Genomic DNA, 24042 nt, shown 5'->3' with positions numbered 1-24042 from the left:
CTCGCCAACCTCGGACTCAAACAGCTCGTCAAGACACCCGCCCACTCCGCCGGACACACGCTTGACCCCATCTTCTCCGCCAGCGACAACGTCACCTTCAGCCACACCACCGAACTCCTCTGGACCGACCACCACTGCATCCACTTCTCCTTCAAGAAACACACCGCGCATAACCAACCGCAATGGCTCCCACACCGCAGCTGGAACAAAGTCTCCGAAGACCAGCTCATCACCACCCTCACCCGAGACCGTCCACCTTGCCCTCTGACACCGATGCAGTGGCCCACAACTTCAGACAATGGATCGACGACTGGGCCAACACCCTCGCCCCGATCAGGAAACCCTAAAACAGGCACATCGACAGGAGAGCCATCTGGTTCAACTCCAACCTCCAGAACTCCAAGCACACCTGCCGAAGACTCGAAAAGCAGTCGCAATGACCAGACAACAGACAACCACGCAGCCCTCCTGAACGCCAGACGCAAGCACCACCAACTCATCCGATCCGCCTAAAGAACCTCCTTCAAGGAACGCATCTACAACAACGCACACGATACCAAAGAGCTCTTTACCATCGTGAAATAACTTGCCGCCCCCAGCTCCAACAACATCCCACCGTCACAAGAACTCTGCGACTCCCTGGTCACCTTCTTCCACAGCAAGATCGCAGACATCCACAACAGCTTCGACACCTAGACGCCAAAGACAGATGCAGATAACTCCAGCTCAACATCCACAAAACACACCGACCCTCTGCTCTCCTGGCAAAACGTCAACGACGAAGACACCATCAAAATCATGAACTTCATCCACTCCGGCTCACCGTCCGACCCCTGCCCCCACCACATCTTCAACAAAGCAAGCTCCATCATCGCACCCCAACTCCGAAAGATCATCAACAGCTCCTTTGAGACCGCCACCTTCCCGGAGAGCTGGAAACACGCCGATATCAACGCCCTACTCAAGAAACCCAAGGTGGACTCAAAGGACCTCAAGAACTTCCGACCCATCTCCTTGCTCCCGTTCCGAGCGAAAGTCACCAACAGACAAATGACCCATTTCCTGGAGGAGAACAACGTCCTGGACTCCTCCTAATCTGGATTCCACATCAATCACAGCACCGAAACCGCCCTCATCGCTGCCACTGACAAAATCAGGACCCTACTGGACAACGGCGACATCGCAGCCCTCATCCTCCTGTACCTCTCGGCCGCCGTCGACACCGTCTGACACCACACCCTGCGCACCCGCCTCCACGATGCTGGGATCTGAGGCAAAGCCCTGGACTGGATTACCTCCTTCCTCACTGGCAGAACCCAGAGAGTCCTCCTCCCCCCTTTCTGATCTGATGCCATCACGATCACCTGCGGCGTGCCCCAAGGATCATCCCTCAGCTCGACCCTCTTCAACATCTACATGGCACCGCTCGCCAACATCGTCCGAGCACACCATCTCAACATCATCTTTTATGCTGACGACACCCAGCTGATCCTCTCTCTCACCAAGGACCCGGCAACGCCAAATCCATCCAAGACTAGCCGGCTGAAACTGAACTCTGACAAGACGGAGGTCCTCATCCTCGGCTCCACCCCCTCAGCATGGGACGACTCCAGGTGGCCGGCCACGCTGGGAGCCACCCCTACACCCACCAACCACGCACACAATCTGGGGCTCATTCTGGACTCAACGCTCTCTATGACCCAGCAAGTCAATGCTGTCTCCTCCTCCTGCTTCAAGACCCTCCGCATGCTCCATAAGATCTACAGATGGATCCCCACTGAAACCAGAAGGACGGTGACCCAAGCACTCGTCAGCAGCAGGATGGACTACGGCAACGCCCTCTACGCATGAACCTCGGCCACACTCCAGAAAAGACTCCAATGCATACGAAACGCCTCCGCACGCCTCATCCTCGGACTCCCTCGCCACAGCTACGTCACCCCCACCTGAGAGACCTGCACTGGCTTCCGGTCAATAAGAGGATCACCTTCAAGCTCCTCACCCACGCTCACAAAGCGCTCCATGACGCCGGACTAGCATACCTCAATGAACGACTGTCCTTCTACACCCCGAACCGACAGCTTCGCTCTGCTGACCTCGCCCCTAACCACCGTCCCATGCATCCGCCGAACGACCACCGGCGGCAGATCATTCTCCCACCTCACCGCCAAGACATGAAACACCCTCCCCATCCCCATCCACCTGCGCCAGACCCGGGACCTGCTGGCCTTCAGGAGACTCCTTAAGACTTGGCTGATCGATCAGTAGCTGCTGCTCCCCCCACCCTCCTTAGCACCTTGAGACCCTCACGGGTGAGTAGGGCGCTTTACAAATACTTGATTGATTGATTGAACCACTCATATGCCTGGTTAAGGCATATGCGTGATTAAGGCAAGCGTGGTAGCGCTTGCATTGTTGGGACACGCATTGCTCAGCCCGCATTGTTTCCCCTCAAACACTTGTGGTTCTAGTTCCAGGTTCTCTTTGGCCAAGGAAGTGAGTGCTTCACAGAGTACTCAGAAGGATGCTATGCAACCAGAACATGGTCTGCCTCACCGTCAGCTTCTCAGAAATGAGGAGAACATCACCTGTAGTCTGACCATGAAGGAAGAGCTGTCACCCTGTTGTGAGGCTCCTGGAGACTTACCTGCCTGACAAGAAGAAGGAGTGTGCCATCACTGCAGGAAGGTATATGGAGTCAAGGTGCACACCAAACTAATCTGTTATTATCCAAAATTAATGTACTAAAACAAAGGGTGCTACGGTACTTCATCCGCTGTCAATTCGGATAGATAATGTGTAACAAAAAAATCTAATAGGAATGCCTACTAGGTACCGTGCACTGTTCACAGGTTTGTATAAAGCAAACAAACACAATTGAAACCAATAATCATAACCGGATAAATTAGTGTATTAACACTTGAGTTAATATATAGTGGAATACAATATGACATATAAGAATGAACAAGTTCCAATGATAACATAAACGTTTTTACAATCCTTGCAATGCATTACATAAGTCATTCATGATTTAGCAAACATAAACTTGAAGACAAAGTAATTCAAAGAATGATGAGCAATTCATTTCTTTTTCCACTTTTCAGGGAGTGTGATGGCAAAATTTAAAAACGCACTCTAAATAAGGCGGATTGTTGGTTGGCTTCCCTTCAACTGCCCATACTCCCTCAGGCCATCGGAGGAAGGTTTATTCAAAAGGAGTACATTTTACTCTGTCAGCATAAACCTGGCGGACCACCCACCTCAAAATCGAGCAGGCGGGCAAACTTTGGTGGAAAGGCTACTCTGTTACTGTTGCGATCAAGTACCCTCCATATATGGTGAGGGTGGTGGCCATCAAGCCTCTATGACTGCCTTATAAATCACAATTTTAAAACTTAAAAAGATGCCGTCACCCAGCCAGTAATAAGACCAGCAAGCGACAAGGCAAGAAAAATGTTGGGAACGGAGAAGTCAATTAGTCAATTGACTTAAGGGCTCAAGAGTGAAACACTTCTGGTCCTGTATCGCACTGTGACAGTTTTATGGCTCTCGATGAAGCTCTTCACCCATGTGAACGCTTTGTGAATCATATATAGAAAAGATAAGCTGCAGATGTTGTAAACTGAGGAATCTATGTGGAAACGTCCAATATGAATAAGTCATTTCTCAGAATAAATTAGCAAAGGGCTGACTAGTCCAAATCAACATATTGGAATGTCCCCAAAATAAATCCCAATTACGAGGGCAGGAGAGAAGACTAATGACCAGTCAGTCTTAGCATCCAATAGTACTACACTCCATGGAGACACCACACTATGGGCACACCTCTGATGCATGCCTCGTATACCATCGAGACCTCTTGCTATCCCGTTGCAAGACCCCTGTGTACCTCCCTGAGATGATAGGCCACGGATATATGGTTGTGTGGGCTGTGACCAGCTAGGGAGCATGATTTAACTGCGGCCACAGTCTTGGACTGAGTCTTACTACTCTGTGCATAAATGGTGACAAGCTATTTAGAAGAAGCGAGGACTACACAAATATGTCAGTGCAAAAGTCAGCTGTCATTCCAGTTCAAAGAAGTACCAGAAGGAACTGTGATAATCTGATTCAAAGTTTAGGGTATTCAACAATACAACAGTAGGGTTCCTGCCAGCCCTGAGGTATTCATAGAAGAACTGCTGGATGCCCTTATGATCCTGCTCTGTGCTCAGGGGACCTGGAAACATCAGAGTGGACAATATAAAGGCAGCATAACTGTCCCTTGCACGTCATGTTCCCGGGTATGACGGTGTTTAAATATAAAACTCCAAATGTTAAAATGTGTATGTTAAATAAAAAAGGTTACATGGTGTGTTAAGTTTCACATAGCACCTTAATAATTGTAATTGTATAAATGTTTTTCAGGAAAAAGCTTAAAACGCTTCTTTTTGACTCTACAGTAACCCCTTCTTAAGCTTGCTTTTCCTGGACGAGGTGGAAATTCTTTTCGCTAGTCCCGGGACACCTTTTTATATAGCTGTGTGCTTTACAAATGTATTGTATTGTATTAATAATTCATTGTATTCTACTCCTAGAAAATTGCATTCCTGCCTCCGATAGGCAGCGAAGCAGAAATTGTTTGGTTGAACATGGAGGAAGCAGAGCCAATGCATGAGATTCAATGGAAAACCCTCACTTTTAAGCCTCCTGATGCGATGGACTCTCCAAAGTACCGTAAGTAGGGACTGCCAGTTTGGAACTGTTTATACTACATACACACAAGACTGGTCCATTGGGGAATGCAGATTGTGAGAACCAAGCAGCACATGCTGGTGGGATGTGGGCGTACTTGTCAGTGGATGAGGTCAAGAATGAGAAGTTATGGCAGCTGGAGATATATTTAGCCTGATTCCACTGCAAAGGCGGTTTTCAGTATAACAATGCTACTACTGTCAAGTATTGAATGACAATGACTATCCAAAACAATGTTATTTAAAGTTATTTATGATCACAACATGCTGGTCAGTGTCTTGTTTTAAGAAACATCACACACTTGATTCTCATGGCCTGAGACTGTGTGTAGACTTCCATCTCTTTGTCACTATTTGATTGAAGCCTTTTGCGCATCCTCAGGACAGTGGTGATGGTCTGGTTCATAACCACTCAGAGCTCAGGCCGGTTAGGGTTCTGGAGGATGGGTTGTTGCTCAGTGGTAGTCTTTCTAATACCCAGTGAAGTAATGTAAACCTGGAGCACTACAAACCCTCTCAACAGTATTGAATGCACTAGGACACAAACTCTGTCTGCAACTGTTGTGTGAGTCTGAAGATGACACCGAAATTCTCGAACAAGCTGGTCATTTCAAAACACAAATCTAATTAGTAAACCTTTCACTGTTACTCGTATAACCCCAGGATGCACCCAGGATCTGGATGAACGTCCCATATCCTTCAGAACCATGACATTTATGCTCCGATTTTGGGAAGAGCTGAAGACAAACCTCCTTACTGAGCATTACATCACAACGCAATAGCAATCCAATTTCACTTTCAGAATCCTGCAACCTCTTCAGTGACTCATTGGCTGCATTTTTGCTTTGGGCCCTGTACTGTGTGCCGCTGTCATTTGGTTGGGTGAGTGCTTTAGAAATGTCACGTGTGTGTGTGTGTGTGTGTGCGTGCATGCATGTGTGTTTTTATATATATTTTATCATTAGGAATTAGCATTTAAAAAACCTTAGAAATTCACTGAAAAAACCATAGGTTTTAGGGGTGTTATAGTTAGCTGGACATTTCACTCGTACAAAACCATTGAAATTCCTCCGATATAATTAGTTGTACTAACTACATCTCGCGCGCCCGCAATCCACTGCTGATGATGTCACATATTACATCATTCATGACATGGTCAGTGACATCACTGATGACATCTCAAATGACATCACTGATGACATCATCCAGTGAATGTGGTTTGGTTTGTTATTTAAATATGTATTATATATATATAGCAATTTGCATTGAAGAATGAGTGGATATATAAATATAAATATCTGGAGGGAGGATTTAGTAGCAGTGTGATTGACTGTTTACTTGACTAATTTATAGTGTCTCACTAAATATATTGGATAGTGACTAAACTGTGTGAGTATCTGAATCACTTTGTCAGTTGTTGTGTAAACTGCTGCACCAGTTAGTTACTAGCTATGTGAAAGTCTATATTAGTTATTGATTAGTTAACTGAGTATTTGTATGGGAAAGTGAATGTGTGTGTGGTTCGGTGGGGGGGGGGGTGTGACAGCCCAAAGATGTGTGAATAGTTGATTCAGTAGGTATATGAAGTTAAAACTACATGTTATAACAGTTGTTTGGGTGAGTGAATATCTTTATGCGTGTGGTGATGAGCAAATATATGTCTCAATGGTACATATCCAACAAACTAGAAAAATAAAAGCCAGTGTATGTGTCAGTTGTTGTATATAAATAAGTATACATAAGACTCAGTGATTGCATGAGTGACTGTATGGATAACTGTATACTTGTAATAGTGATTTTATAACACACTAAGTATGAGTTACTATCTATATGAATAGATGAAGTGGTGTTTGTATAAGTGTGTAGCTAAGTAAAAGTAAGTATGATCCATTGTTTGCATAATTGAGTAGGATGAATTCATAAGTGATTAGGATGTGTGCTTGTGTGTAATGTCGATATAGGTGTATAAGTATATTTGATAGTGTTCTATTGATCATTGACAACATGTATGAGTGAATCTATAGGTAAGTGATTAGATGTGTGTATAGATCTAGGAATCCCTGAGTGGGTGTTTAGAAACGTGTATTGGTGTGTCAATGGTTTCAAATATGTCACTCTGTATTTTACAGTGAGTGATGAAAGGTTGTATTAGTGTATGATGAGGTGTATCTGATTGTCACGTGGATGATGTCATCAGGATGTCATCAGTGATGTCATTTGAGATGTCATCAGTGATGTCACTGACCATGTCATGAATGATGTAATATGTGACATCATCAGCAGTGGATTGCGGGCGCGCGAGATGTAGTTAGTACAACTAACTATATCAGAGGAATTTCAATGATTTTGTACAAGTGAAATGTCCAGCTAACTATAACACCCCTAAAACCTATGGTTTTTTCAGTGAATTTCAAAGGTTTTTTAAATGCTAATTCCTAACTATATCAGGCCTGAAACCTATGGTTTTTTTCAGTGAATTTCAAAGGTTTTGTAACTGACAATTTTCTATGTATTAATTGTTATACTGATTTTTTTTATACTGATTTACTACATTTTTTAAACTATTTATTTTTAGATATTTAATTTTTTTAATTACATTATATATTACAATACAAAATATACTTTCTCAGAATGAATTACTTTAGTTTAAATACTTTGCAAATGGGCAATAGAATGTTAAGTACAGTAGTTACAGTTGTTGCAATGGGCAACACAATTTCAAACACAATGCAACATTGAGCTCAATGTGAACTTCTAGTCAAATGCAATTAGTTACTTTATGGATTACTTTTCTAACCACAGGACTGGATCCTAGATTCAGTCCTTGGACATCTCCTGTAAACAGTTGAGTAAAAGCGTTTTGGTTACAGTAGTGATTTCTAAGGAATATTATTGTATTTTAAAAGTCGACACCTAGAAATTTTTTCACATAGAATCACCAATGTTAACCTATGGCAGAAAATACTCTTAGCAGGTTAGTAGTGTTATCGTTCGTTTTTCTTACTCAGTGGTGGATCCTGGACCCAGCACTGGTGCATCTCCTGTAAACAGTTGAAAGAATGTGTTTAGGAATATTTTTAGTTTGTGAAAATAGACACTTAGAAACTTTTCTGCTGAAAACCACACAATGGATTCCTATGGAAGGAAATACAAGTTACTGGTAAGTACGCTTAGAAGTGCTGGGCTAAAAGATGCAGCACTGGGTTCTCTCCTGCTAACAGGTGAGTAAATCGGAATTCGTAGTTCGGCTGATTTTAGAGGAATATTTGTACAATGGTGAAGGAAGGGGGCGGGGCCTGAGGTGACGTGTGCAAACACGCCCTGTGGCATGTTTTAAGTTGGGAAATTAATTCCTCTTCAATCCTGCGGTACCCTGGGGGCCAACTAGCCCACCAGGTACCTCCAGTATGTGCCAAGGAGCTGCGTTGCAGAGAGGTGTTCAGAGGCCACGCCCCTTTTTACAACACTCTGCAACGCAGCTCCGTGGTGCTTACTGGAGGTACATGGTGGGCTAGTTGGCCCCTAGGGGACCTCTGGATTGAAGAGGAATGAATTCCCCAATTTAAAACGTGCCACAGGGCGTGTTTGCACACATATCACCTCAGGCCCCGCCCCCTACCTTCAACACTGTGCAAACGCGCCCCATGGCACGTTTTAAGTTGGGGGAATAAGTCTCCTTGAATCCTGAGGTCCCCTGGCGGCCAACTAGCCCACCATGTACCTCCAGTAAGCACCACGGAGCTGCGTTGCAGAGAGGTGTACAAAGGGGCGTGGCCTCATTACACCTCTCTGCAACACAGCCCCCTGGCGCATACTTGAGGTTCCTGGTGGGCTAGTTGGCCCCCAGGGACCCCCAGTATACAACAAGAATTAGTTCCCCCTCTGCAAACGCGCCAGGGGGCGCGTTTGCAGAGTGGTGCAAGGAGGGGGCGAGGCTTGCGGGCCGATCCCGTTTTTTTTTTTTTTTTTAAAGAAGGGGGGCTGTGTAGCCCCTCTTCTTTTTCTAATTTATTGACCCTGGGGACCCCATCTCCCAGGGCCTGCCCCCAATTTTTTTTTTTTGTTTAAAAAAATCGGGAAGGGGGGCGCGTGGCCCCCCTCCCGAGGCCATAATTTGCCCTGGGGACCCCATTTCCCGGGGAATGGCCCTTTTTAAAAAAAAATATTTTGGAGGGGGGGCTGCCTTGCCCCCCTCCTGTGGCCACTTATGGCCCCGGGGACCCCATCCCCCTGGGCCGTTTCTTTTTTTTTTTTGAGGAGCGGCCCCCCTCCCGGGCCACTACTAGCCACGGGGTCCCCATCCCCCGGGGCTGGCCCTCTTCGTTGGGGGCTGTGGGGGGGTCCCCAATCCCTGCGGGAGCCGGCATTGCTTTTCCACATGGGGAGCAGCTAACATGCTGCTCCCCCTGTAGAAAAGCAATCTGCTTTCCTAACTCTCTTCCAAATTGGAAAGCAGTTTGCAATGACAGGGTGGGAGCCGCGAGGCTCCCGCCCTGTCATTGCAAACTACAGTGTCCCGGGGGTGGGCACCCCGGGACACTGCAGGAGCTGGCCCTGGGTGGTGACGGTCCCCAGGGCCTAGACAAGGCTCCAGGAGGGGGCCGCGCAGCCTCCTCCCACATTTTGAAGAAGCCCTGGGGGGTGGCGGTCTCTGGGGGGGCCTGAGAGCCCCCCCCACCCAATTTTCATAAGCCCCGGGGAGTGTCGGTCCCGGGGGGCTGGGAGAGCCCCCCCACCCAATATTATTAAGCCCCGAGGGCTGGTGGTCCCTGTGGCAGTGTGGGGGGATTGGGGACCCCCCCACACTATTTTTTGAAAATGCCCCCGGGATTTGGCCCCCCCCCGGGGGCCAATTACCAAAGAAGCGCGGGAGCCTGCGCTTCATTTTATTTTTTTTCCGGCCGAAATTCGCGCTGGGTGCGCGAATCTCGCCAATTTTCTTTTTAAAAAAAAGCTTTTTTTGGCCCTGGGGGTCCTTGCGGGACCCCCTGAGCAGGCCTAGGGGGTCAGGGTGTTTCTACCCTGCCCCCTTTTTGCATTTTTCGCGTTTCTTTTGCTGATTTCTTGTGCCTCGGTTCTACCGAGGCACAAGATGGCTGCCAACACTTCCTGATTTGGAGTGTTGACAGCCAATTAGAATACAGCTCGTGCATGGCACGGTGCGTTTAGGCTGCGCTTAGGATCGCGGATCCGCCGAGGCCATAGATATATATGTACTTTTAAATGTCATTTTCTCAGGAACTACTGAACGGATTTACACCATTTAAGCAAAAGGCACGAGTCTGAACTAAGGACTACCTCTTGGCCAAATTTGGTGTAATTCCGTTCAGCAGTTCGGGCTGTAGCTGCGGCTAAAGGTCCTATGGGAAAATGCAAGGGGACCCCCCTTTTTTCTTGGCCCCCGCTTGACGAATCACTGTGAAACTTTCAGGATAGGAGCAGACCGGAGCTGGCCAAACGTTTTGAAAATTTCGCAAAGATTCGTCAATCGGCGCCAAAGTTATTCCAAATAGAATGTTGCGGATTTCCAATGGAAAATAGGTCCTAACTATATCTACCTACTGGCGACCGCCAGTAAGTAATATATATTTAGATATATTGGATCAAGGCCTGCGAAGGCCGAAACGCGTCATGGCGGTGGGGTGTATTTCAAAATAAAGAAAATTGCACCAAGAGAAGTGGAGTCTGTTCCTGTTTCGTTTCGCGAGTGACGGAACATTGGAAACTAGGTTTCAAAGTGATGTATATATCCGAAACGCGTATGGCATGTGCAGCGCCATATTACGTTGCGAGGGCTCGTTTCAGTCTGCTGCTGCTTCCCAAATAAAGTAAGGTGAAATTGAACGTTGTGAGAGGCGTCTTCAATTGCGAGCAGTCTCATTTGGAACATGTTATGGCCCGCTCTTGTTACGAAGACAACCCCACTGCTGGTCTAGCAAGTCTGTGTGCCTAAATTCCAAGGCACACAAACGGAACAACGTACCTGTTTGGAGTGGCGCCACTTGAGCAGCAAGCTCAAATGCGGAGGGAAAGGGCAAGCGACATCCACTATGGAACATTGCATTGCTAAGGACTACGTCAACCAGAATGCATAGCGAGCACACGCCCTGTGGGGCGGGACTAAGAACCTCAGTATCACCAATAAATTGTGTACGGTTTTACTTTCCCCCACAAACGCCAAGCCAGTGAAAAAGGAAATTCTTCCGAAACGCGTATGGCATGTACGGCGCCAAATTACGAAGGGAGGGCACGTTTCAGTCTGCTGCTGCCTCCCTAATAACTTTTGCATCATTTGACGAAGCTTCACGAAACTTTCCAAGCAAAAAGCTCATTCACCTCAGCCTGTTTCTGGAATGTTTCGGGGTGATCCATCAAGCGGGGGGGCCAAGAAAAAAGGAAGGGGACCAAAACTTAATTCTTCCATGTAAATGTAGGTAGGGCCGGACTGGGAACCAAAACCGGCCCAGGCAAAGTGCTCGGCCGGCCTCCCCAGAGGGGTTGTGGGGGGGGGGGGGGGACGGCATAGCTGTTTGCCAGGGCCGGTTTTGGCCAATTTTGTTACAGGGCCGATATTGCAGCTATACTGCAAAAACGTCCCTGTAACAAAGACTGCCCCAACCCTGGCGGCCCACCGGGGAAACGCCCGGTGCCCACTACGGCCAGTCTGGCCCTGATATGTAGGATAGAAATGGCTGAACAGAATCACATCAAATTTGGCAGAAAGTTAGATCTTTACTCATAAAGCGTGCTTTTCATTATTTGGTGTAAATCTGGACTCTTGGTACCGCGGGACTCCTGCGCAACCTCAAATTGGAAAAAATAGTGCATTGGGATTGGCCGAGAGGGCTTTTTTTTTTTCTATTGGCCCCTTCGGTCGTGGGACTGAGTAATCTGATGTTGATAAAGAGAAATAATTGTGGCTGCCATTTCAGGACCCGGGGACTCAGTCCCCATGCCCTGTATTTAGAAACAAATTAGATAGAGAGAGGCGGGTAAGTGTACCCTGACCCACTAGTCCTTATGGGGGGGTGGAGGGGAACAGGGGAGGCACGGGACTTCTCCTCCTCGGATGAAAATGTTTAAAAAAGTTTGTGCTCTGGGTACAGAGGGACACAGCTCAGCACCCGTGTAGTTACATGGGGCTACCGCAGGAGGTGCAGTACTGCGAGAACGTGCAAGCATCAACAAGTGAAGCTTGCGTGGTCTCACTGTACCACTGTTGGTGCCTTAGCTGTGCTACAGTGGGAGTTTCATGGTGCAGTGAAAAATATAAGCCAGGAGAATGTGGGGAGGGGGTCCATGGGTCTGCAGGGGGGCTGGCCACTCATGGACAGTTGGGATTTGCTGCCAGCAATGGGTTGGCGACAGGGTCTGGCCGCAGGCCAAGTTGTAAGACTACCCAATGCCACTCATGGCCCAAGGCTATGGTCTGTGGGGGAGTTGTATGATTTTTTATTTTAAAACAGCAATTCACTGAAAAAAAGCAAAGGTGACATTATCATTGGGTATGGTAATAAGATCTTACTTTACGTTAAAAAGAACTTTCTCTAGTTGGTTTTCCATTATCTCAAATAACTATAACTCGTTCTGTAACGTAACTATAACTTGCGCCCCCGCCATTCAGTTTTCTCATCAATAATTTCACTGCACATGTCGCAATGATATTGTCAATGATGTCATAGACGATGACATGAGCGATGTAATATTTGGGAAAATAGCAGTGCACGGCGAGGGCACAAGTTATTGTTACATTAGTGCACCAGTTATACCTACTTGAGATAACTTTAACTGGTGAAATTCTGTGGTTTTTAGAGTTTAAAATGTTACATTGTTACTGAACATTTCACTTAATTATTACGTTACTTTAACCTTTGTTTTTTCAGTCAATTTCCATTTTTTTAAAATGTAGATTAATATTTAATTACCATTCATAAATCCAACACCCTGCCTAAGGCCATGTCCGGCAGAGGGTTGGTTGGCTGCAGGGCACATGGCCCCATTATTCTACAGGTTATGGTACTGGGGACCCCATCTACTAGGCAATATATATTTTCAATGAGGGGAGGGCACTTGCCCCCCTCCCCAAGCCCCATTAGACCCTGGGGTCCCCATCCACCAGGGTTTTATTTATTTTTTAAAGGGAAGCGGGTCTTGACTGGCCCCCATCCCCAAGCCTCATCAGGCCATGTAGAAATGAACAATGTACATCATGGATACGCATGAAGCTTTCATAAGGAATTTGATGTGAACAAAAAGTCATAATGGAAGAATAGATTTTGAACAAAAAATACACAAAAGTGATAATCTGAATGAAATTGTAATTCAGAAAACTGGTTCAAGTTTGAGCTTTGATTTCCATTTGGAACTTCGGCTGTGCATATAAGGGACGCTTCCACAAAAGGACAGCGCAATTTTTCTAAGCATTAACACACGTCTAGGATCAGAACACAATACCTTTCTGCACGCCAGCAAACCCATCACAACCTAAGGAAGTACTAGCAAACCGTATATAATTCAACAGGAGTGCGTGGTACAGTGTTACTAATAAGCAAAATTATACCGTGATACTGAACAGAATCACACCAAATTTGGCAGAAAGCTAGATCTTAACTCTCTGCAAACTAAAGCATTTTGATTTTTTTGGCCCAGGGGAAGTCCAGTAGGACCAAGGTACCTGAGTGGCTGTCCCCAACATGAATAGAAATGTTGAGGTTGTCTTCACAAGATTTGGGGACTCATCCTGGAGTTTAAAAAAAAATCAAAAAAATAATATATGGGGTTGGGAATAGCTTGACACCTCTTAGCTCTTCTGGGGGAGTCCCAGAAGCACCTGCTGTGGGGCCAAAATTGAAAAATATATTTTTTTTTAAGTTGTACCAGTTCAGCGGGACTCTCACAGGAGCCAAACCCATCCCAGTGTACTGCAGGAGTATCATTGGCCAGAAAACAAATATGGGATGGGTGTCTCTGAGATTTTGTCCACACTTGGGGAGCTGGCCTCTTGCAGGTTGTTGGCCTCCAATGTATTCCTTCATGTTAACAAAAAAAACATGGAGATTCAATTAAAAAAACCAAAGGTTAAAGTGGAGTTAAATTTAAGTAATGTAGTAAGTTTTCAGGTTACGTTAAAAAAAATCATTGTCATTGAAAAAACCAAAGGTTAAAGTGGAGTTAGATGTAGATCTTCTAATAATAAAAAAATATAGATTTGAAAACTTAGAATTCACCAGTTATATGTAACTGACATGCGTATAAATTTACACCACTGTGATGCACTGATTCTGACATCCCATATTGCATCACTGATCTGAAATCTATGGGAAGTAAAAGTTATTCTAATGTTAGTTACGTATAGCTTATGAATTTCTGTGTTTTTTGTTTATTTTAAAACAAGGTTTTTTAATTATTAAAACCTTATGTATTAGTCAACTGATTTTTTTTCATTTAATACATATAGCATAGTATATTAGTGGAAATATATTTTTGTTCTTTGTTGAGTCCATCTCTTTGAATCACTTCATAAATATATAAATGTGCACCTAACTATAACTATAACGTTACATTAACCATTATATATATATATATATATATATATATATATATATATATATATATATATATATATATATATTACATAAATAAGCAAGAAAAATAAGCAAGAATTGACTCAAAGAGATGGACATACAAAAGAACAAATGGAGATTTCCATCTATATACTACGCTAATATACCATTATACACTACTACTAAAATATACTTCGCTAATATACCATTATACACTACTGCTTAAATATTCAGGGAAGACTTGTATGCTCCCACTTTCAGGAGCTGGGTGGGAGCACACATTTTGTACTCTGTCCACACTCTTGCCGGTAGGGAAATTAGAGATTAATCCTGCCCGAGGGATAGCAGAAAAAAAAAAAACACCGGATGGGAGCAAAGCTGGCTCCTTCTGCACTCAGAATGGGTGCATGCAGAGAAGCGGACGAGGACCGGGGCACTCATCTTTAAAACAAGGGGATGCAGTTCCTGGGGCCAGTATTGGCTCAGGGTGGGGGTACATCCTTGGAGTTGGAGTCCTTGAGGCCTTTCGGGACTGAAGGAGGGGGACCGCATACACCCTCCCTATAAAAAAAATATGCTTCTACGAACAGGGTTTCCCATGGCCAACAATGGCCTGGAGAGGGGGGCACATGCCATTACATATGGAAAGGCACAATCTTTGAAAGTCGTATTCGTTTTTATGGTCATATATCCTACGAATACAATTCACATGGAAAATGGCACAAAAATATGAAATTAGAAGCTCCTCACCTGTGTCACTACATGCACAGATTATGTACAAAACCCCATGAGGAGAACAGTATATAGGAAGTACAGCATTGCTGATCAAGAAAATTATTTTTTAACAAACAAGGGCATTACAAATAAAAGGGTTTCATTTTTGCAATGGAAAAAGACTGTGGCCAAGTATATGGGAATGACAGTAAATTATTGAAATCCTTTGCAATTGATGATGCTGAAAAACACAGAATGATATGGGGACAGGACCTGAAAACTATAAAGCCAAAATTCAAATACATTATAAGACTTGGCACAGTTTACCATTATGGGCTCAATGAAGACAAAGGTCTCCATATACATCTTGAATTAAATCATTTACTACTATTATTTGATAAATTAGAAGAAACTTAAACAAAATGCACTCTCCCTCTTTATGGTGCAATGGAGATATATGTTTGTACATCAACACAGTTTCTACAAGGACACTTTATAGAGACTCTATAGATCATTGTGATGGAACAATCTTGACATGCTATGACCACAAATGGAAAATACACCAAACAAAGTACCAAGTCATAAAATAAGACTGCTGCTGGCAGTAATCACATTGACCATAACGACACAACATCCATATAACAAAAGATTTCAAAAGGCCGAATTGTGAATTTAGTGCATTGCTCTTAAAATAATTAATATTTTAATGACTTTCTAAAGGGCATAGAATCGTGGACAGAAATGTATCCATAAGCAAGACTAGAAAAAGTGGTTTGGTCGAAATGCATCAGGATTGGTTGGTGATGGGTTTATTCTAAACAAAACAAGTAGCTTAAACTGTCCTGCCAAGTGCCTGCTCTTTAGTAGCTAGAGTTTGTGAAACTATATTGGGACTGCAACCCAAACACAACACCTGCTAAGATACATCTCCTTGATGTTTGAGGTTCTGAATAGCTTTTGAAAAAGGCTGAGAATGAGATGTCAAATGATGAGAATGGGGTAAATAGGACAGGAGTGGATAAACTGCATAGAGCTGGTGAGAAATATGGTGCTGGATTGGAATCGATGGATTTTCTGGTTTTCTCGGCTTTGTTTCTGAAAAGGTTTAAAAATTGGATGCACTCTTCTTTTGGTTGTTTCAGGAAAACAAGGGATATGTATGTGAGTATTTTTAGGTCAGCAGTGACCTTAAATACACCCTAGGACAGTTAGAGGATTTTTAATTTTAAAATGTTGGTTTGTTGTTGAATTAGCCAGGTTGCTAAACCAGATGCATTGTTTTTGGAGAGCTTTATTTTGGGGCAGATCGAGCTTATCCAGTAGAAACTTGGATTTTTCCCAATTTCTCATCCCTCCATCTCACTTTTCGCTTAGATTCAGGCAGTCCTGAAAAAAACCAATCAGTGTTTGTAAGTCGAGTGCAGAATTTTTAGGTGAATCAATCATGTCTAAGGACTCAGAGGTCATTGAGTTGAAATCATGCAGAATTGTCTTTTTAAAAAAAAATATTTTTATTGCAACAACAACACAGAAACACTGTTGATAAGGATAGTAAGTTTGTATTGGAAGTTAACTTGAAAGGGTTGTTGTGAGAGATGAGATTTTGGATAGATCAAGATGAACATTGGGTTAGCCGCTGCTAGCCTGAAGGGAAACGCATAGCGGAATTTGGAGAGATACACAGCAGAGATGTGATGAATAGTGGAGGTTGTAGTGAGAGGGATAGAGAAAAATGAATAGCTGAAGGAGCTAGCCAACGTGTGAATGGGATGTGGAAGAAGCAGAAGGCACACACTTGATGGACGGAATGCAGAACAAACCAAAACATTCCCCCCAGTCAAGAGATCTGGGTTAAATCCATCATTCTTTTGCTCACCATGCCTCCCCAGTTTAGACCTGGCCATACGCAAATCAATCTTGACCCTGTGCCTCATGGGAACAGTCCCAGGATGCTTGTTTCCGGTCCAGGGAGGTCCTGGCCTGGCATTTCGGTCTAGACTGTTCCCATGGGGCACAGGGTCAAGACTGATTTGCATATGACTGGGTCCAAACTGGGGTGGCGTAGTGGGCAAAAGAACAATGGATTTAACCCAGATCTTTTGACTGGGGGAGAATGTTAGCATTGTCAGCATTCCGTCCATCATTTGTTTGCTGTAACACTTTTCGCCGTAAGAGGGATGGGTATGCCCAGACGTGGGTCCCTTGCTCACTGTGCCACTGCATATAGCTGGGTCCAAACTGGGGTGGCATAGTGGGCAAAAGAACGATGTATTTAACCCAGATCTTTTGACTGGGGGAGAATGTTTGCATTGTCAGCATTCCGTCCATCATTTGTTTGCTGTAACACTTTTCGCCCTAAGTGGGATGGGTATGCCCAGACGTGGGTCCCTTGCTCACTGTGCCACTGGATTCAAGCTAGCCTGGCTGAAGATGGTGACATAACCTGAAACCGGTCCCAGGATGCTTGTTTCCGGTCCAGGGAGGGCCTGGCCTGGCAGTTCGGTCTGGACTGTTTCCATGGGGCACAGGGTCAAGACTGATTTGTATATGGCTGGGTCCAAACTGGGGTGGCGTAGTGGGCAAAAGAACAATGGATTTAACCCAGATCTTTTGACTGGGGGAGAATGTTTGCATTGTCAGCATTCCGTCCATCATTTGTTTGCTGTAACGCTTTTTGCCCTAAGTGGGATGGGTATGCCCAGACGGGGGTCCCTTGCTCACTGTGTCACTGGATTCAAACTAGCCTGGCTGAAGAAGGGTGACATACCCTGAATCCGGTCCCAGGATGCTTGTTTCCAGTCCAGAGTGGGCCTGGCCTGGCAGTTCGGTCTGCACTGTTCCCATGGGGCACAGAGTCAAGACTGATTTGCATATGGCTGGGTTCAAACTGGGGTGGCGTAGTGGGCAAAAGAACGATGGATTTAACCCAGATCTTTTGACTGGGAGAGAATGTTTGCATTGTCAGCATTCCATCCATCATTTGTTTGCTGTAACACTTTTCGCCCTAAGTGGGATGGGTATGCCCAGACGTGGGTCCCTTGCTCACTGTGCCACTGGATTCAAGCTAACCTGGCTGAAGAAGGGTGACATACCCTGAAACCGGTCCCAGGATGCTTGTTTCCGGTCCAGGGAGGGCCTGGCCTGGCAGTTCGATCTGGACTGTTCCCATGGGGCACCGAGTCAAGACTGATTTGCATATGGCTGGGTCCAAACTGGGGTGGCGTAGTGGGCAGAAGGACGATGGATTTAACCCAGATCTTTTGACTGGGGGAGAAGGTTTGCATTGTCAGCATTCCGTCCATCATTTCTTTGCTGGGATGTGGAAGAAGGCTGGAGGATTTGACATGTTTTTAAAGGGCTCCTACCCAGACGTTCAACACTCCAGTGTGAAAAATTGCCATATGAGAGTTGAGAAATTTTGAGGTGAAGAATATGAATTCTGTATAGAAATTGGGGTCCTTCTTGGGTGGGCTGAAGTTTATCAGTGATAGGATTTAGGGGTACACATCTGGAGTGAGAATGTGTGTAACAAAGGCTTCCAATAAAAGACCCAAGGAAATATTCAGTGAGAGGGATCGACAAAGAGTCGTGTCGATGACCGTGAGAACGCGTCCTCCTGTCCCAACTTGTTCTGGGTGATTGCTTTTTGACCTATTTGTGAAAAGATCTGATTATTTTTCTATAGTTTTAAAGACATTCAGAATGTCTAATTTGAGATCTAAAATTCGGATGTAAATGAGCGGGCTTCTTTCTATGAAGATGGGACATCCTGGTGAATGAAAAGTGCAGAAAGGAGTGGGTGTTGACTTAAGCTAATGTGGTAGGTGAGCAAAGAGTATTAACACTGTACTGAGAAATGAACCCCTTCTTACTCTTCTGCGAGGCAATAGACAAGCGATCCACTGCAGTTCAGACTGTGATCACCCAAGAATGGGATTCAGGAATGAGAGGATTCCAATGGAAGGCATGCAGAGAGGGACAGCCAACCACAAGCAGAAAGAAAAACGCAAAATAGACCATTTAATATGAAAAGTATTGATGTTTTAGGGTAACAAATTAATGAAAAGTGATGGGGGCGAATATAAGGTCCACCCGTCCTGAAAGTGTCTTAATAAAAGATTGGACTAGAGGCAGTGCAGCTGAAAATTTGAGAAAGCGAGAAATGGCTCCAATTTATGTATATAACGAAGTTCTACAGACAGAAAAGGATAAGCTGAGCGAAATAAGCTAAAGCATTTGTGAATCCCATTTCTTGGTAAACAGGACCTGAATTAATCTCTTGCTTCAGAGCAGAATTTTAAAGTGGGCCCATTTGTATTGAGTTGAACAGGGAATTAGCAGAATGAGAGGCATGGATAGAAGGTGGCTAATACCCTACGTTAGGTAGTTAAAATGGGAAAGTGAATAAGAAGAAAGCAGAACTTTGGATGAAATAATGAAGGTGAGTTTTTGTTAAGTCAGCACAGTAAAACAAAGGACAGGAGGAGGATTCCTGTCAATCTGTAAGGGCTAGAGATGTCACTGATGAGACGAGTAGGTCATGTGGCTTATAGGATGGTGGTTCAGTGGCCATACAAATGAAATAGATAGCATTATCATTGAGTAGGGTGACTGGATATTTTGTCAATAATTGTAAGTAATGATTATCTCCACCTAAGCATAATATTCGGGAACACATCTTTGAAAATATGTATCTGTTTTTAAATAGAGGACTATCTGGTTGTAACATTTTCTGTGCCGTTCTTTTAATAATTCTATTTAGAAGCACTGCTTGTGTCTGTTTTTTTTAGAAACATCAGTGCAGGAATCAGAGCTAGACGTGGAGCAACCCTCTTCGAGAGAATTTCAAACATCCGTTCCAGGCGCCCAAGGCGCGGTGCAGTGGCAGTTGATGCAGCGCTGCTATTATAAAAACCTTTCCTTACGACACCAACCCAGAAAACCCTTAACACCATTTGCTCGTCGGAGGGGCCCATAACACCGAAACACACATTCACTCAGTTTTCTGGATCAGGGATAAGTAGACGAGTTGCAAGACATACGGGGTACCTTGTTAATATTTTTACCTAAATAATAACTATATACATTATATACATTTGATTTTGGAATTGGCGGTTCTAAACATCAAGGTACTCCGCTATTTCGGTCGATGGACCAACTAGTAGGAATCAGTTGATGGCGATTAAGTCCAGCTCAATCACAATTTAAAACCTTTTAACAATTATTGATCATAACTTTAATTCTTATAACCACAGACTCCGTTTTTGAGTTAGCATGACATTTTATCTAGATTGATTGAATAAAGTGAATAAGTAAAGTTTTATTAGACAAATATTCTAGACATTATTACATAAGCATTTAACTAAAGATTTAAATAGAAAGGGAAAATACTCATTACCCTTGGACTTAGGGCGATGATGAGAATGGTTTACCAGAACATGAACCGAAGATCACAGGATAGGTTCCCAATACTGACTGACTGTCCCTCTAACCTCCTTAAATGTAATCCCTCCGAATACCGCGATGGTCTCGTTCCTTTTCCCCATCAACGTTTGAAGTCCAAAATTGACAAAGTCTTTTTCAGCATCAGAAAGAAAATCGTCTCAACAGACAGCGTGTCGTGTTGAATAGATCGATGTACAATAAGCGCGCACCAACACATCATTGTAAGCACAAGCTCTTTTAGACCCTTACACTAACTTGCTATACCCAAATTGAAACCTTTTAGGGGCTACATTCATTCTGATTGGTCCATTGGAGGGGTGGGGATGGTCACCTCATCGTCCTCCTTGCTCGAACCGTTTCCGCAAACAATCAATACATTCAATAGTTCTCGTGATTCATCAAGTCCAAATGTATTTTAACTTTGTTTATATATTTGCAACATTATTCGACAGTCATGAATTAGTTCATCTTCTGGGGTTCGAGTCTCCCATCCGTTCCCATGCCTTCATGCTGAACTCTTGGCACAACTCTTGTTTTAGGTCAGACTGGCCTTGACATCTCTCACTCCGGGCAGAGGCCACACACTTGTGACTGGAACTTCCACTCTGCTCATGCGCGGGTGCCATCCCGATTGTTGTGGAGGGAGGCTGCTTCTTCCAGTGCTCGGGGAGCTGACGCTCTAGTCGCTGCTCCTTTCACACGCATAAAACGGATGCCCTGGCTAACGCGCAGCGGACGCGCGCAGAGGGCGCGCTGGCGGCGCGCCAAAGGCAAGCCTGTCTGCGCCCGTCCGCGACCAGTCTGCGGCCGGGGCCAGGCAGGCTGTTCGTGGTGGCGCATATGAGGAGAGGATCGTGTGGTCACGAGATGAACTGTGGAGGCTTAACACAGATGCTGCGTGTTGAACTCACAGGTTCGACCTAAGTTCTGATCTCCTCGCTCACATATGCGAGACATGTGGGAAATCGCTGGGTAAGTGGGGTAATGGTGAGGAGAAGGGGCACTGTAAATCCAGACCGCTCAGTAACAGAAGCCTAAGAGTCGCGCTGTTGAATTGCAGATCCCTCTCAAAGCATGCCAACGATATCTGGCTGCTACTGGATGAGCATGAGTGGGATGCCCTATTCTTAACTGAAACTTGGCTTAGTGAGGACAATGTGACTGCAATAGCGCTGGCAGTACCCCTAGGTTACACAATGTGTCTCGCTAACCGAGTGGGTGGTAAAAGAGGAGGGGGGGTGGCTGCTATATTTAAAGAACAGTTCACACTAACATCATCTGCCCCTACTCTGATCGCAGGACTGGAGGGATTAAATTTTTGCATTCAGGTGGGCCCACAGATCTCCTTAGCGGGGCTAGTTATTTACCGCCCCCCCGGTGGGAATGATTCTAATCTTACAGCTCTGTTGGACGTGATAGTGCAGAGCTCCCTCCTCCATCCTTATTTTCTTGTAGTGGGGGACTTCAATATCCATATGGATAGAACGGAATGTGCCCAAGCAGAGATATTAACCCCTTCAGCGCTGCGCGGATTCCCGCGCAGTGCTGAAGGTTCTGAGCGCGGGCGGGGCCATGACGGAACGGTTCCGTCATAAGCACAGCCCAACCGACGTGCATGACGGAACCGTTCCGTCACAAGCGTCGAAGGGGTTAAGGGCCACTCTGAATGCTGCCAATCTGAGATTAATCAATGAGGGCCCCACACATAGAGCGGGTCACACACTTGATCTCATCCTTTCCAATATTGAAAGGGTGACGATGGAAGTGACTCTGCCTTTACTTTGGTCAGATCACTTGCTTATGCCTTTTACAATAAATTTGGCGGTTGACAGACCAGCGCCAAGTAAGCGAGTTTTTATGAGAAGACAATGGAGGAAGCTAGTCCCTACCGTTATGGGCCCAATGTTGGCTCAGAACAAACCTACTTTAACCCTGAATGCCAACACTGACGCGCAGCGGTTTCATCACTGGATTGGGAACATGGTATCATCCATTGCTCCAGCAAAACGCGCTATGTCCACGAGGGACTCCCCCTCTGCTCCGTGGTTCTCACAGGACCTTAGAACTGAGAAGGCAAAATGTAAACGGTTAGAGAGGTTGTGGAGGGTAAATTATGGGGCCTTGGAAAGAGCTCAATACAAGGCTGCCTCCCATAAATTTCAGAAGGCTATCAGAAAGGCAAAAAAAAGTTTTTTGCAGCTTCTATTCAACAGGCAGAACACTCTAGCAAAGAAGTCTTTAAGGTGGTTCAGTCCTTTTTCAAACCTAGATGTATTGAAAGGGAGATTCCACCATCGGTCATTTTCTGTAATAAAATCTCGGACTACTTTGACCAAAAAATTAAACGTGTCTATGACTCATTCGGCCCTGAGGAAAGAACGGTGAAAACAGATCAGACTGTCAAAGAGTTGACAGGTGGTCCGATGGCTTATTTTCAACCGATAACTCTGACCGCGGTCATGAAGGAATTAAGTTGCTGCAAGTCTGGATCGCCGGATGACCCTTGCCCCCCCAAGTTGTGGAGCACAATGGCGGATTTTGTGGCTCCTTCCTTACAGCACATCTGGAATACGTCCATTTCCTCCGGGGTGTTCCCGGAGATATGGAAACACGCTACCCTCCTCCCACTGAAGAAAAAACCCAATGGGGATCCTACGGACCTCAGCAACCTTCGTCCTCTCTCTGCTGGCTGCCCCGGGCAAAATGCTTGAGAAAGTTATCCAGAAGCAGCTTAGTAAATATATAGAGGACAACAAGATTCTGCATGAGACACAGTCAGGCTTTAGACCTGGCTTTAGCACCGAGACAGCACTGATCGAGGTGGCAGAGTCAATAAGATGGTCGTTGGATTCGGGAGACTCAGCCTTGCTGGTGCTCCTGGATCTTTCGGCAGCTTTTGACACTGTCGACCACGCAAGGCTGATGATGCGATTGGCAGATGTGGGTCTACAGGATCAAGCGCTGGACTGGTTACACTCGTATCTGTCCCAGAGAACCCAGAAGGTGGCCCTGGGGACTGTTTCCTCAACACCCAAGCCTTTAAGCTGTGGGGTCCCTCAGAGCTCGGCGCTTAGCCCATTATTATTTAACATCTACCTGGCCCCGCTTTTTACGCTAATTGCTAACTGGGGGGTCAAGGCAGTATCTTATGCCGATGACAACCAGCTGGTGTTTCCGTATGCAGAGGTGTCAGAGGCGGCCCTGTCAAGTTTCAAGGGCTGTCTTCATGATGTTGTGTGCTGGATGAATACCAACAAATTAAAACTCAATGTAGACAAAACGGAGGTGCTCTCGCCCCTCCCCCCCCCCCGAGTTCTGGTGGCCGATGGCAATGGGTCAGTGTGAGAAGGAGACAGGTTCACCCCGTCAATTACCTTCCGGGGGCCCCCGTATCCCCTGGTCTCGGGGAGCCCGGAGAGCCGACACCCGATGTCACAGGTCCGTCGAACGTATGACGGAAAGGATAACCGCCCCCCCTTGTCCTTCCCCTTCGCAGGGACGAATCAGCGACGTGGAGAGCGTGGTAGGAGGAGGGGCTAACCCCGGAAGCACAACAGACCAGATCATGAAAAGAGACGAGGGACACA

The 24042-nt window shown here is 45.4% G+C and overlaps 1 protein-coding gene across 3 annotated transcripts in view; it reads left to right on the top strand.

Annotated features, from left to right (window-relative positions):
- The window catches only part of LOC146797845 (acylamino-acid-releasing enzyme-like), a 342949-nt gene that overhangs the window by 247473 nt on the left and 71434 nt on the right, over positions 1 to 24042 (top strand). For all 3 annotated transcript variants that reach the window (XM_085625041.1, XM_085625040.1, XM_085625042.1), the window contains exon 15: positions 4578 to 4716. In XM_085625041.1, coding sequence (XP_085481167.1) covers positions 4578 to 4716 — 139 coding nt within the window. The remainder of the gene's footprint in view (positions 1 to 4577; positions 4717 to 24042) is intronic.

This window comes from Triturus cristatus, chromosome 9, assembly GCF_964204655.1.
Source record: "Triturus cristatus chromosome 9, aTriCri1.1, whole genome shotgun sequence".
Lineage (NCBI taxonomy): Eukaryota > Metazoa > Chordata > Amphibia > Caudata > Salamandridae > Triturus > Triturus cristatus.
Note: the sequence above shows the minus strand (reverse complement) of the source record. Positions and strands in the feature narration are given on the sequence as shown.